Source organism: Taudactylus pleione, unplaced genomic scaffold (assembly GCF_031769625.1).
Source record: "Taudactylus pleione unplaced genomic scaffold, aTauple2 ptg000154l, whole genome shotgun sequence".
NCBI classification, from domain to species: Eukaryota; Metazoa; Chordata; class Amphibia; order Anura; family Myobatrachidae; genus Taudactylus; species Taudactylus pleione.
The window spans coordinates 3,719,173-3,733,924 of NW_028284556.1; the positions used below are offsets into that span (position 1 = coordinate 3,719,173).

General features: G+C 45.8%; 1 protein-coding gene across 1 annotated transcript in view; it reads left to right on the top strand.

Annotated features, from left to right (window-relative positions):
- The first annotated feature begins 9,649 nt into the window (after positions 1–9,649).
- Positions 9,650–14,752, top strand: part of LOC148521855 (kinesin-like protein KIF28) — a 116,097-nt gene continuing 110,994 nt past the window's right edge. Inside the window, exon 1 of the mRNA XM_088474465.1 lies at positions 9,650–9,763. Within this exon, the coding sequence (XP_088330591.1) occupies positions 9,665–9,763 (99 nt within the window). The 5' untranslated portion in view covers positions 9,650–9,664. The remainder of the gene's footprint in view (positions 9,764–14,752) is intronic.

The window sequence follows — 14,752 nt, forward strand, 5'->3', positions numbered from 1 at the left end:
CTCGTATAGTATACAGACCACTCAGCCAAAGAAACCTTTGTAATTGATATGTCGCGACATTGTATCAGTGATGTAACCACAAGATTAACCTCAATTAATCTTGCGGCTACGATGTAGCGGTTCCCACAATAGACGTCTATGGGGATTTCTCCCACATAGACGTCTATGGAACACACAGGCTGGCCGCATTCAGCTAATCAGGGAGCTGCTCCGACGGAGATGCTCCCTGATTGGCTGGCGGCCCCTTCACTGACGGGGCACACGTGTGCCCCGGTCATTTACGCGGAGCAAAGGTATGAAGGTATGTGTACACACATACCTTTGCTCAGTCCGTATGGTTCGTTTTTTTTCGTTTTTCTATTTTAACCCCTGGATTGCCTACTCGGACAAGTGGACGTGATCTACGCATAGGAGAGGTGAGTATGGATTTTTTTTTTTCAGGTACACCCCTATGGATTACTTCGGATACTAGGTGAGTATGTGTGAGTGTGCATGTATGTTTTATTAAAATTATACTTTCACGGTGTATGTTTGTTTATTTACATATTTCTTTAGTTGTGGAACTACAAGTGCCAGCGGGCCCGTAATGCCCCGCATGCTGGTATTTGTGGTTCTCCAAATACCAGCATGCAGGGGAGGCTTGCTGGTACTTGTGGTTCTACAAATAAAGACAATATTGAAAACTTAATTTTACACTTTACACTATCAACCCGGCACCCACCGCCCTAGGGTGCCGGGGATAGCCCCGGGCTATCAGTCTAGGCCTGGGGTGCCCTGGAGAGGGGTACCCCTTTATTGGGGGGGTACCCAACTCACCAGGGATCCCCGGCCTAGACTGACTAGTGGTCAGGGGTAATGCTTTGGCCGGGGAAACCGGTGAAAGGTTTACCCTGGCTGTGGCATTATCCCCCAGCTAGAAAGAGTTCGGTGCTGGTTCTGGAATTTTCAGGGGACCCCTACTCGTTTTGTCCCCTGATTTTCCAGAACCAGCTCAACAAAGCCCTGTGCTGGTTCTTAATATCCTGTGGCCCCCTACGCATTTTGGCCCCTGTATTTTTAGAAACGGAACAGGTTTTATAAAGCCCGGGGCTGGTTATGCTTTTGGGGGGTGTGCACATTTTTTTTTTTTATTTAAAAACATTTAACATAAGTACACACAGAAACATGTACATATCTCATGGATATGTGCATGTTTCTGTGTTAATCTGACTTGCTCAGGATGTACTCGCTAGCCTGAAGCAGGTCTATTATTTGGGGACTTTTGGTAAACTTTTTTTTGCGAGTCTGAAACAGACACTCTATTACATTGGGCGAGTTGATTGTTTTCAATGTGAAAACATCTGGATGCGAGTTTGAGAATGGAGAGTTTTAGTAACTCTGAAAAATGCGAGTTTTAGTGAACAGACACCCCATTACATTGGAGAGTTGTGAAAAATTGCGAGTTTAGCACCAAACTCGCAATTTACCAAAACAGACTACCTATTACATTTGGCCCATAATGTTCTAATGGATATTGATGTTGATAACAGCAGAAGTTTTTTTTTGTTGCCATAATGTGCCTTTAGAGGGTACTTTTCTGTAAATATTTCATGTCTATGTTTTTCTTTTACTGTATGTTGATTCAGCTCTTATAGAGTACCCCTCCTTCTTACCCTTTTTCCCGTTCTTTTCCCTGTGTCTCCTCCCTGAAGTGCTGAAGCCCTTGAATTTGTTTGTTTGGGTGTATTTAGATATATGGGGCACTGGGCCTGATTCAGAGCCGGACGCTATTTGCGAACAGTCGTTCAGAAAAATTGAGCGCTCGCTCTTTGCGGTCTGTTGACGCCTATATGTCTGAGCGAGCGAACGAAACATGCGCTCGCTATTTTGTAAAGACACCCCCTGGCCGTTCGCATCATACGTCATCTCCGCTATTTATTAGGTTAATCGAGTACATCGAAAGGCGTCTGAAGAACTGCTCGCAGCGCTTGTGGTAGGTTTTACTTCCCGCAATCACTGTGAGCAGTTCAGGCTAAAAGACAACCAAGTGACGTGATCGATGACACTCCCTTACTAATTATGCACTCCCATTAAACGCCCGTTTTGACCGTTTGGCACGCCTGCATTCGGATCTCCACTCCCCGTTTTCAAGCACCTTCCCCTGTTACCACCCACAAACGCCTCATTCTGTCACTCAAATTAGCAGGCCCTCGCTGTTTTGCGAGCGCACGATTTCCGACCGCAATGACTGGTTGGCGCATTCACTTTACGACCCATACGCATGCGCAGATGTGCGAACATCGCTCGGAGCGAACGAGCGGCAGCTTACGAGCGGCTCTGAATCAGGCCCACTGTTCTATTTATTTTTATACAAATTGATGTTCTTTTATACCCTACTATTTTACTTAATTAATGGCATCTATGAAGATTGGTTCTTGGAACCTTGGTGGTCTTCATTCGCCAATTAAACGAAAAAAAGTTTTTTTTACATATCTCCGCAAACTGCAAATAGACTTGGTGATGCTGCAGGGCGACCCATTTTATTGGATGCAGAAATTGACAGTGTTGTAGTGCTGTTGCATAAGCGCTTCTCGTACACTCTACACTCTTACTTTTCAGATATGGGAGGCCGATTTGTAATAGCAAACATAATTATTTATGGTGCCAGGTACACTATATGCAATGTTTCAGTGACGTGCGGTGAGGTCAATGGCTGGGGAGGCACACATGGACATGGGTTTCAGTGCTTGGGAGCCTGTCTCAACCCCTACTCACTGTAACTCTCCCCTCACTACACTAAGCTTCAGGGGCCTATTCATCAACAATAAAATAATGTTTTTAAGGACATTTTCCTTAATTAACGTTATTTTAGTATTCATGAACACACTTAGCACAGGAGATATGACTGATATCTCCTTGCTAAGTCCCCCTGCATTAATTTCCACACTCCCCATACATTAGTATGGGGATAAGGAAATTATGGTATTCATCAAATTCTGAAAATTATGTATTTTCGGAATTTGATGGTGTTACCATACGCCACTGTGAGGTGGCGTATAGTAGGTAACACTTACCTGCTTCCAGCTGGGCAGGTCCCCCGGCGTCTTCCTCCATCGCCCTGGACTCTCCTCTGGCTCTGTCTGCTATGCTGTCATGTATTCTCCCCAGCAGAGCACAATAAAGTTTAGAAAAAAAAAAAAGTTTTTTTTTTCCTTTCTAAACTGTACTGTGTTCTGCTGGGAGAACACGTGTCAGAATAGCAGACGGAGCCGGAGGCTGCTGCGCGGACAGGAAAGTGCTGGACAGGGGGGGGGGAGTGAGCGGAGGGGGGAGGGGGGGCAGGTGAGCGGAGGGGGGGGACACAAACTTACCGCATCTGTAGGTAGTGTTGCGTATGCGCTGGGTTAACGAATGTAACAGCGCATGCGCAGCACGGATTCCAGCTGCAGTAAGTTAGTGTAGAGAGGGATAACTATCTATTTCCTGAAAAGCTGTCATCGCAAAAATGACAGCTTTTCGGAATAGATAGTTATGGAGAGGAGGAATGATGAATTCCTCCTGTAATTAGGTAGAACGTCATGCGAGTTCTAAACCTAATTACCTCCAGAGAAAGTTTAGGTATGATGAATAGGCCCCTCAGTGTCAATTGATTCTCCTACCTGCATCAGTGTGTCTTATGTTGCTTCTCCTGACTGATCTGTTATCATTTAACACTGCAGTGCACTTACTGGTCACATGACACATCCAAGGTGTCCATCACTGCTCAAGGCACACCCCCATACTCAGAGGCATGCCTGTATTAGCTCTCTTTTTGTGCAGCTTCCTGCTTGTTGTGTGGTCCTGCCCCCAGCTGTGCCAGCAGTATCTGACTATACAGAAATGAGACTGAGCTGTTGCTACCTTAAACTTAATAAAGTCCATTAAACTTAATAAAGTCCCGGGCCTCGATGGGTTAACTGGAGAATACTATAAAATTATTCTACCCAGATGTGGTGATATATTATTGGGAATGTGTAATACTATCTTGAAAGATAAAATTCTCCCACACTTTTTTAATGCTGCCATAAATAAAGTACTCCTAAAGCCAGGCAAAGACCCAGAACAACCAGGTTCTTACAGACCGATTTAATTGTTAAACAGTGATTACAAACTTCTCACTAAATCTTGGCTAATTGACTTAAGTTAGTTCTCCCAACTGTTATCCACACGGATCAAACGGGGTTTATCATGGGTAGACACTCGGTGATTAATATCCACAGAGTACTATCTGTGATGCAGGGACTGGAATCTTCCAGGAATCCGACGACGTCTGTGCTTCTCTCACTTGATCCCGAAAAGACCTTTGACTTGGTGACATGGGACCATTTGTTTGAAACCCTGCGCCGTTTTGGATTTCCGGGGGACCCTACAACCCAAATAGCTTGTAATGGATATACTACACAACCATTTTCAATATGTAGAGGGACTCAGCAGGGCTGCCCACTGTTGCCACTTTTATTTGCACTTGATAGGTTAACTGGAGAATACTATAAAATGATTCTACCCAGATGTGGTGATATATTATTGGGAATTTGTAATACTATCTTGAAAGATAAAATTCTCCCACACTTTTTTAATGCTGCCATAATTAAAGTGCTCCCAAAGCCAGGCAAAGACCCAGAACAACCAGGTTCTTACAGGCCGATTTAATTGTTAAACAGTGATTACAAACTTCTCACTAAATCTTGGCTGATTGACTTAAGTTAGTTCTCCCAACTGTTATTCACACGGATCAAACGCGGTTTATCATACAACCCAAATAGCTTGTAATGGATATACTACACAACCATTTTCAATATGTAGAGGGACTCAACAGGGCTGCCCACTGTTGCCACTTTTATTTGCACTCGCATTAGAGCCATTGGCCATTACTTTGAGGAATGATCGGTCATTCTTTGGCATTATGACTGGCTCACTTGAGTCTAAAATAACCCTCTTTGCGGATGATATGTAGTATATATTATTATTATTATTATTACGCGTTTGGATCTTTTGCAGGCTGTAAACTAAATTTTCATAAATCTGAACAGCTCCCTATAAGGCTCTCTTTCTCAAGCTTCCTCCCTCCCCCCGATTTGTTCCCAATTTACTAAGGCACGTTTTAGTAAACTACTCTTTGGTGTAATCATTCATTTAGTCCTGAATTGGATAACGCCCACTTTCTTTCCTGGAGAGCTAAGGGCCTTGCCATTATCAGAGATATGTTTGGCCCTGGGGAGGACTATTCACATTCCAGGCTTTTAAAGATAACCATGACCTACCCAACACACAGTTTTACATGTATCTTCAAGCCAGGCATTTTATCCAGAATACTCCACCTGCTAAGATGGACTCTACTGACGAAGATGTACTTGCTTCCTTATCGTCAACTAATGTGTATCGAACCAGGTTATTAACAATAGACATTCAATCAGTTAATGCTAAAGCACTCTGGCATAGATGCGCTGAGGGATGGTCTACGCTCATTCCTAATTTGGAAACACCTGAACCCCCATCTTCAGTATTATGACACTGCTCTGAAGACCCTGCAATCCGCAATGTTACAAGAAGTGCATGTCAAAGTACTTTACAGGGGATACATTTCACAGAATTGCAGCGCACATATGGTATTAGAAGAATCAGGGCGGTGTTTAAAATGTGGAGCCACTAAAGCCTCTTTTATCAAAATTTCTGGGAATGTGGTCGGATACATAAGTTTTGGGACAAGATTGTGTCCTTTATCAATCAGTTACTCTCCCTACATTTACGTAAGGGTGCCTTTGTGCTACTATGTGCCAACTATGTGATAACTGGTGTTTGGAACCACATAACAAAAAAGTTATACTGCCCAGTGTCGGAACTTATGAGTGGTGGGCCCAGGTGCAGAAATTTGGGCCCCCCTCCTCCGCCCTACTCCAAGTTGAAAGTGCAGTGTGTGCCAGGGAGAGGTAGAGGTTGACAGGTAGAGGCAAAAGGTAGACAAAGAGAGGCAAGAGGGTGACAAGGAGAAGCAGTGGGTGACGGAGAGGTAACAGGCAGTGGGTGACAGGGAGAGAGAAGAGGCAGTGGGTGACAGGAGAGGGGACAGGGAGAAGCAGTGGGTGACAGGGATAGTTGACAGGCAATGGGTGAAAGAGAGGGGATAGGCAGTGGGTGATAGGGAGAGGTGACAGGCAGTAGTGACAGGGAAAAGCAGTGGATGAGAGTGAGAGGGTGACAGGGAGAGGGATGGGCAGTGGGTGACAGGGAGACTGTGATAGGAAGAGGTGACAGGCAGTGTGTGATAGGGAGAGGGGAGAGGCAGTGGGTGACAGGGAAAAGGTGATAGGTAGAAGGTGACAGACAGTGTGTGACAGGGAAAGGGGAGAGGCAGTGGGTGACAGGGAGAGGGTTATGGGGAGAGGGTGACAGGCAGTATGTGACAGGGAAAGGGGAGAGGCAGTTGGTGAGAGGGAGAGGGTGATAGAAAGAGGTGACAGGCAGTGGGTGACGGAGAGGGAGAGGGTGACAGGCAGTGTGAGACAGGAAGAGGGGAGAGGCAGTGGGTGCTCAACACATTATACCACACTGTAGTGCCCCCCACTTATGTCACACTGTAGTGCCCCACACATTATGCCATCTGTAGTGCCCCCACGTTATGACACTGTAATTATTATCATTTATTTATTTGACACCACAAGTGTTCCGCAGCACCTTACAAAGTACATAAAGAAATAAGTTGACCAGTGACTTGCAGAACAATACAATACAATACAGGACGAGGACAAGAATAATATACATTACTACATTACCGACCATAACACCCAGATAAGCAACAGAGCAAAGCAACCAAGTGTTAGGTGCTCTAGTGGGGAGTAAGAAGTAGATGAAAGTACAGTAAGGAAAAGCACAATAGGGTAGGGGGCCTTACTCATAAGAGCTTACATTCTAAAGGTATGTACCAACACATTATGCCACACTGTAGTACCCACACATTGTGCCACACTATAGTGCCCACACATGCCACCTGTAGTCCCCACACATTATGCCACACTGTAGTCCCTACATATTATGCCACACTGAAGTCCCCACACATTATGCCACCTGTAGTGCCCACACATGCCACACTGTAATACCCACACAATATGCCACACTGCAGTGCCCACATTATGCCACACTGTAGAGCCCTCACGTGCCACTCTGTAGAGCCCACACATTATGCCACACTGTAGTACCCACACATTATGCCAATTGTAGTGCCCACACATTATGCCACCAGTAGTGCCCACACATTATGCCACACTGTAGTGCCCACACATTGTCACTGTAGTACCCACAGATTATGCCACCAGTAGTTCCCACACTTTGTCTAACTGTAGTGCCCAAGCATTATTATGCCACACTGTAGTCCTCACACATTATACCACTGTAGTGCCCACACATTATGCCACCTGTAGTGCCCACACATTACACTGTAGTCCCCACACATTATGCCACCTGTAATGCACACACATTATGCCACCTCTAGTGCCCACACATTATGCTACACTGTAGTTTTCACACATTAGGCTACACTATAGTGCCCATACATTATGCTACACTGTAGTGCCCACACATTATGCTACACTGTAGTGCCCACACATGCCACCTGTAGTGCCCACACATTACAATGTAGTCCCCACACATTATGCCACCTCTAGTGCTCACACATTATGCTATACTGTAGTTTTCACACATTAGGCTACACTATAGTGCCCATACATTATGCTACACTGTAGTGCCCACACATTATGCTACACTGTAGTGCCCACACATGCCACCTGTAGTGCCCACACATTGAACTCACTAGCTGCATCCTCAGGCAGCTGGCAGAGCAGAAGTCACAGCCTCACAATGAGTCACACCCATGCGGCTGCACTGCTGCTAAACTCCAGGTCAGAGGAGCATGTGATGGGCTCCTCCAATCAGAGCTCAGCATATGCTCCTCTGACCCCACTGCAGAGACTACTGGGATATATTACCCAGTAGTGCACTGCACTGCTGAGCAAGGCTGCACTGTGCCCTGGTCCTCTTTGCGTAGTTGCCGGCCGGCTCAGTCACAGCCTTTATGACTGCCTGGCAAACAGCTGCACTGCAGCCTGTCATACAACTACAAATGGTTCCGGGCAGTGTGGACCCCTATATTGCAGTGGGCCCCGGTGCAGTGCACCAGCTGCACCGCCGGTAGTTCCGTCCTTGATACTGCCCTTGCTTACAACGATTGTTACAATTGGAAAGAAAGTAATCCTATTAAACTGGACAATTAAAATCCACCTTTTCTTAACACGGTTAAGTGTATGCTATTGCAAACTCTCTACTTTGATCACAAAGCCTCTCTCCCAGATATTGAGAAAGGGGTTATACGTTTTTAAAGAAATGGCCACTATATATTTTGCATTTACACAGGACTACTCAGACTCATATTAATAAAATACAGGTATTTGAGACTACTACTTGATTTCTATATCAACAAGTAGATTAAATTATATATTTTAGGACTCCACATTTACTTTTAAAGTATGCGATATGCTTCATATGTTCATTTCAGCCCTCTTATTTAGCGAAATAGAGCACTCATATTTATTTCTATGTCATGTTTTCCTTCCCCTCACTTTCTTCCCTTCTGACTTTCCTTTCCTCCCATATCCCTTTTGTCTAATTTATTTATATATTTTGTTTAAATATACTTTAGGGTGGTTACTATAAATGCTGTTTATTGCACTGTCTTTACATTTTGATAACTTACTTGTATGACTAGTTCGACAGCTTTGACCTCGGTGGGATCAGCCGGTCAGTTTTTGATATTTATGAGGTCATGTCTTACCAATGTTATTTAATTAAGTTCTTAATGTCAGTTCTTATAGCTTTTTACCATCCTTTGTGATATGTCAAACTTGTTACTCCCTTTGTCATTGTCTTTGACTATAAATAAATAAAAAGATGATAAAAAAAATAAATACGTAGCAATTAAACTCTCAAATGGCAAAGGAGCTCATGGCAGTTGTCTCCGTTCACATAGGGGGGGGATTCAATTCAGTGCGATGTTGAATAGCTATTCAATTCAATGCGCTGTTTGGGCTGGCTAAGGATTTCCTCTCGCACCCCCCTGGGGATGCGAGGAGAAATCCGACCAAAGTGCCGGGCGAACAGCTGTTTTTGTGGTTAGCGCGGCGCCTTGGTTGGAGAATTCCGGTTACCGCGCCTTAACACCCTCCGACCACACAGCACACTGAATTGAATAGCTCCAGGAGCTCGCTCCCGGCGCTATTCAATTCGCGTTGAATTGAATTGCCCCCATAGAGACTACAAGTGAATCATTCAAATATTCAAGGGTCAGGGCTTGTTCTGTACTCAGCCTACTGTCAACTACTCTATTCCAATTGAAATTTGACTGGGAAGCTATGTATACTAGCACAGGCTTATATACGTCCGCTATCCCAATGGGAGACATTCAGTTGCACACAAACATATTTGAGTTGTTGAACATTTCAGCTTTGTACTGTAGGTTTTACAAATGTCCTTGCTCTTTTCTCCTCTCTAGAAAATGGTGTTTTGTGATCTTGGACAGGGCGTATTAGATAATGCATGGCAAGGGTACAATGCTACTCTACTTGCCTATGGACAGACAGGTTCAGGAAAAAGCTATTCTATGATTGGCTATGGAGCTAATCGAGGGATCATTCCAGTTGTCTGTGAAGAATTATTCCGAGCTATTGAAAGCAACCGAGAGGATAACAGAAGCTTCCAGGTCAGTAAATAAGTTGTCGGAGAAAAGATGTGTATTCAACATGCGGCCCTCCAGCCGATGTAGGACTACGCATCCCAGCATGCCCTGCTACAGCTTTAGCATTCGCTAACAGCAAAACTGTGTCAGGGTAGGCTGGGATGTGTAGTTCCACATCAGCTGGAGGGCTGCATGTTGAGCACCCCTCTATTAAGGAAAAAGTTACTATAGTATATTTTGATCATACTACAGGTTTCTATATGGATCTAATTTACTAAATGTAAAAGTCAAATTACATGAATGAAAACTGCTAGGTCTCATACTAAATTTGCAGTGTGAAGACCTTGCTGACATGCAAAGCATCATCTTTGTCAAGTTGTTGTTTGCCAAATTGCATATTACATCACTGCTGAATATAAAATAAAAAGTAAGGGATGGTAAAGTCTTCAGCCGCCAAACTGCAGAATGCATGACATACAGGGCCTGATTCAGACCCGGTCGCTATGAGCGTATGCTCGCTCGATGCGTATGCAAATATTTGAAAGTGACGCGGCGGGGAGCGATTGCTCGCCAAGGCATAAGCACGCCCATCTTACCTGTACGAGCGTTCGCTTTATGTATGCAGACTCCCCTTAGCGAATGCAGAGACGCCCACTGTCCCACATCATCTCCTGGAAGTTTGTGAAAACATTGGTACATCGACCACTATCGGATGTGAACGCAATGCTTGTGGTAGCTTTTTTATCCCGCAAGCATTGCGAAGAAAACAGAGTAAAACGGCTGGTGACGTATACTATGACCCTGCCTGTTAATTATGCACGCCTCTAAAACGGCGTTGAAACACTCAGGCACGCCTGCGTTCGCACCTCCACTCCCCCGTTTTTACTGGACTGCCCCTGTCACCGCCCACAAACGGCCTCTCCTGTCACTCACTCTGCTGGGCTGGCATTGCTGTACGAGCGAGGGATCTGCGAACGTACTGTGTAGTTTGTGCACTGCGATGCATACGTATGCAGAGATTAGCAACCATCGGCAATAGTGAGCGCACTGCGGATAGTGTCCGGGTCTGAATCAGGCCCACAGTGTGTGGTGGCTCGCACAGCTCACAGTACACCGTAGAACAGTAAATTTCCCCCTAGTGTTACTATATAAAACATATTGCCTACTTTATTTAATTTCTAGATGTGTTGATATTTAAGTACGGTGGACATGAGGAGTGACTGTGGCTAATGTCTTCTTTGAAAGTTTGAATAATAAATTACAATGGTAAAAAACTTACCATAGAACGTTTTTTTAAGGGTAGCGATGAGCTCATCAGGCAGACATGTCATGTGGCACACTGTACAGTAGGTGAGCAATCAAATGATTAACAGACTAATACCCAACAGGGAAATGACACTATATTGCTCTGCTGCAGACACAGGATTATTTAGACAAAACCAAATTGAGAATTGTTCAAGTTATAAAATCACAGATAAAATTATATGAAACATAGCCTATACACCACCAATGGATCTGTATTGTAAAGTTTACCAAGGGTCTCTTCACCCGTTAATAGTCTATTTATCAGGGTTTTCTTTTCGGGTCCAATCAGACACGAAAAAAATCCATGTTAAGTGCAGCCTCCGGGCTGCCTTCAGGGCTCATTGAATAGCCCTGGGTCATCAATTAGCACGCTTTAAATTACTGCGGCTAATTGAACTACCCCCTTACTCCTGATCTTACAAAGTATCCTGGGAGCCCCATACAAACTAACATCCCAAACATAAACCCCTTTCTTATTTTCTTATTCAACACATTCATCATCTTACTCTTTCATTTCCATACATAAATCTAAACACACCCTTTACATCATGGCTTTCAGTCTACCACTTCATGTTATAGATGCCCACAGACAACCTGTCACGCCTGTGGTTAGATCTGACTGGGAGCAGGTATGGGTAACTGAAGAGGAATGCACAAACCTGGGTGGCTGGACCCAGGTCTTTCTCATTGAGGAACAGGAGGTAGATGTGATGACTGTGATGTCAGGAGGAACCGAAGAAGGGACCACTAGACAATGATAATAGTCCATAAGAGTAGATGACTTGATATTAATAGTAAAAGTCCATAGAAGAATATACTGGATCAGTAGACATCGGTAAGGACCGATGTTGGCACTGGATAGTGACCGATGGTAGAACTTGATATTGATGGTTGATGAGAAGCAAGGTGAATGCTTGATAGGAATTGATAACTTTATTAACGATGATCGGTAAGAACCGATGTTGGAACTTGAAAAAGGAATTGATGATAAGTTTATTATAGATTGTCGGTAGGAACTGATGTTGGTAGAAATCAATGATGACTTTATTAAAGATGCTCAGTAGCAACCGATGTTGATCGATGTTGACTGAGAGATAATTCCCAATGATGGTAACCAAACTCCAATAGTCGAACTCTGAGAGATAATTCCCAATGGCAAATCCAGACTGCAACAATCAATGGTGGAGTCCAGTCATCCACTCAGAGCAGTCAGCAGACCATGCTCTGAGTGGATGACTGGACTCATGTGACAGAGGGCCTGTTTCAGACCCACTCGCGAGCACAGGATGCTCGCAAGCGGGTCGATGGTGCCCTACTGCACATGCGCACGACGGAGGGAGCTCCGTCGTGCGCATGCGCGAGACCCGGCTAGCGATGGGGTAGCCGTCGCTCCGGGCCTCGCACCAAAGGGGGCGTGCTGTCGATGTTGATTGACAGCACGCCCCCTTTGGTGGGCGTGCCGGGGCGTGGCTGCCAGACGGAGGCGTTCCCGCCTATCGTCTGAAGCCGGCCCCACTGACATCAGTAGTGATGTCAGTGGGAGTGATTTTGGCTCTGATAGAGCCAAAATCACTCCAGGGCTTGCGGCAGCGAGACCCTACTGTAGGGTCTCCGTTGCAAGCCCGATGGTCGCGATGGTCTTGACCATCGCGACCATCATCATGGACGCTCGCTATAGCTGTGGGTGGTCACCCACAGCTATGCGAGCGTCCAAGAGGCCGCTCCATTTTCATGTAGGAGGGCCCTGATTCAGAGCGAGCGCTCTGGTCAGAGCGTCCGGCTCTGAATCAGGCCCAGAGTCCAAGATGGCCATGACCATGACCCGGCAACAGGAGACAGAAGCCTGCCTGTAGTACAGGGATGCGGAGTACCATGCTTATGCCCAGCAGCTGTCTGGAAGCAGCGTGCAAGCTGGGATCTCCACTGTGCCAACCAGGATAGACACTGCATAGGTAAATAGTGTGTTTCCACACTCCCAATCGTGACACAACCCACCCAGGAGTTTTATTTCTTGCTTCACCACTGTGGCTCCTTTGTTTTCATCATGATATACTGTACATTCCTCACTGGATTTATTCATTTTTCACTTCACAGCCATAACCATCCCAAACCACCTCCTTCTCATTTCTCTCATTATGTACCTTCATAAAGAAACATATTGTTCAGCTTTTATCCTGCTCCATCCTTTCCACTTTCACACTGTACATAATTTCACATCCTGTTGCATCCAACATCTTACTTTCCTCACTCCTAGATGTCTTTCTCTTTTATTTGTCCTTTTATACAGTGCTGCCTTCCTATCAGCTATCACTCTGAAACCATTCTTCATAAAGAAAGCACTCACTCTCTCTATCACCGAATCCAACCATTCAAGCGGGATCGGTATGAATGACTGCCGGACGTATGCCCGGTGGTTCAAATCCCAACGCCGGAAGGCCGGTAGCTGTGAAGATCCCGACAGGGGATTAAGGTAAGTAACACTAACCCTATGCCCCCCTAAACCTCCCTTAGGGGTGCCTAACCCTAACCTCCCCCCCAATGCCTAACCCTAAACCTCCCCATAAGTGCCTAAACCTAACCCCTCCATTCCCGCAGCCTAAACCTAACCCTCCCGGGTGTTGCCTAACACTAACCTCCCCCCGGGGGTGCCTAACCCTAACCCCCCTTTCCCCTAGCCTGACCCTAACTCTCCCGGGGGGTGCCTATACCTAACCAGGGGCGCCGAGAGGGGGAGGGAGTGGGTACAATTTACCCAGGCTTCCAGAGGGGCCCGGCGCCGCTGCTCCCCCACCCTCCCTCCCGTGTGCTGAGCTGCAGTGGGATATTGCTCGTGGCTGCTAAGCAGCAGCCACAGCAATCTCCTATGCCTGCGGGGGGGAGCAGTCACACTGATCGCGCCCCCCCTTGGCTTTGCGCCGGGCTGAGGGGCTCACAGGGCCTCCTCCCCAGCGCGCAATGGGTTTTTTTTTTCAAAGGGGCGTGGTCATGCCTCCCGCAATTCGGCCATGCCCCCTCTGTACCGGGGTCCGGCGGCTCTCTCTACGCCCCTGAACCTAACCCCCCCCTGCGCGCCCACCACCCGGCTTACCTTCGTTCGGTATGCCGGGCATCGGGCTCCCAGCGTAGGGATAATGATAGGTGTCAGGATTTCGACGCCTATCATTAGTCCCCTGCCGGGATTGCACAGTTGGGAATTGGCGGACGGCATTTTGACCGTCGGCTTCCTGACTGTATCCCCATTCAAGCACATGCACAAATCCACTCTCAGCTGTCATTGTTCCTATAGCACAACAAACCTCCTTTATCTTGTCCATCTAATATATTGAAATTCATCTTCCACAACTCAATGCCATACATACTTCCAATATCACACTCAATTAATTTGCAAACTGCATTTGCCCAAAGTATACACAGACTATTTATTTTGCCACTAACACATAATCAATACGTGATAACGCATTTACAGATAGCTCTATAACAAATAGCCGTTGGCTTACACACATTACATGCTTTCACCACAATCACATGTAAATAGTCAACATTTGTTTCAAACAATTATTAGTGACACTGATCTTATCCTCTCTCTCACCTCCAGGTTGTTACTAGGGTTATTGTCGCCCAGGGAAAATTGAAAAACGGCACCCTCCCTCCCAATTTATGTGACCTGGGCCAATTGCCCAGGGTCACTTACAGGAGCACGGGCCTAAT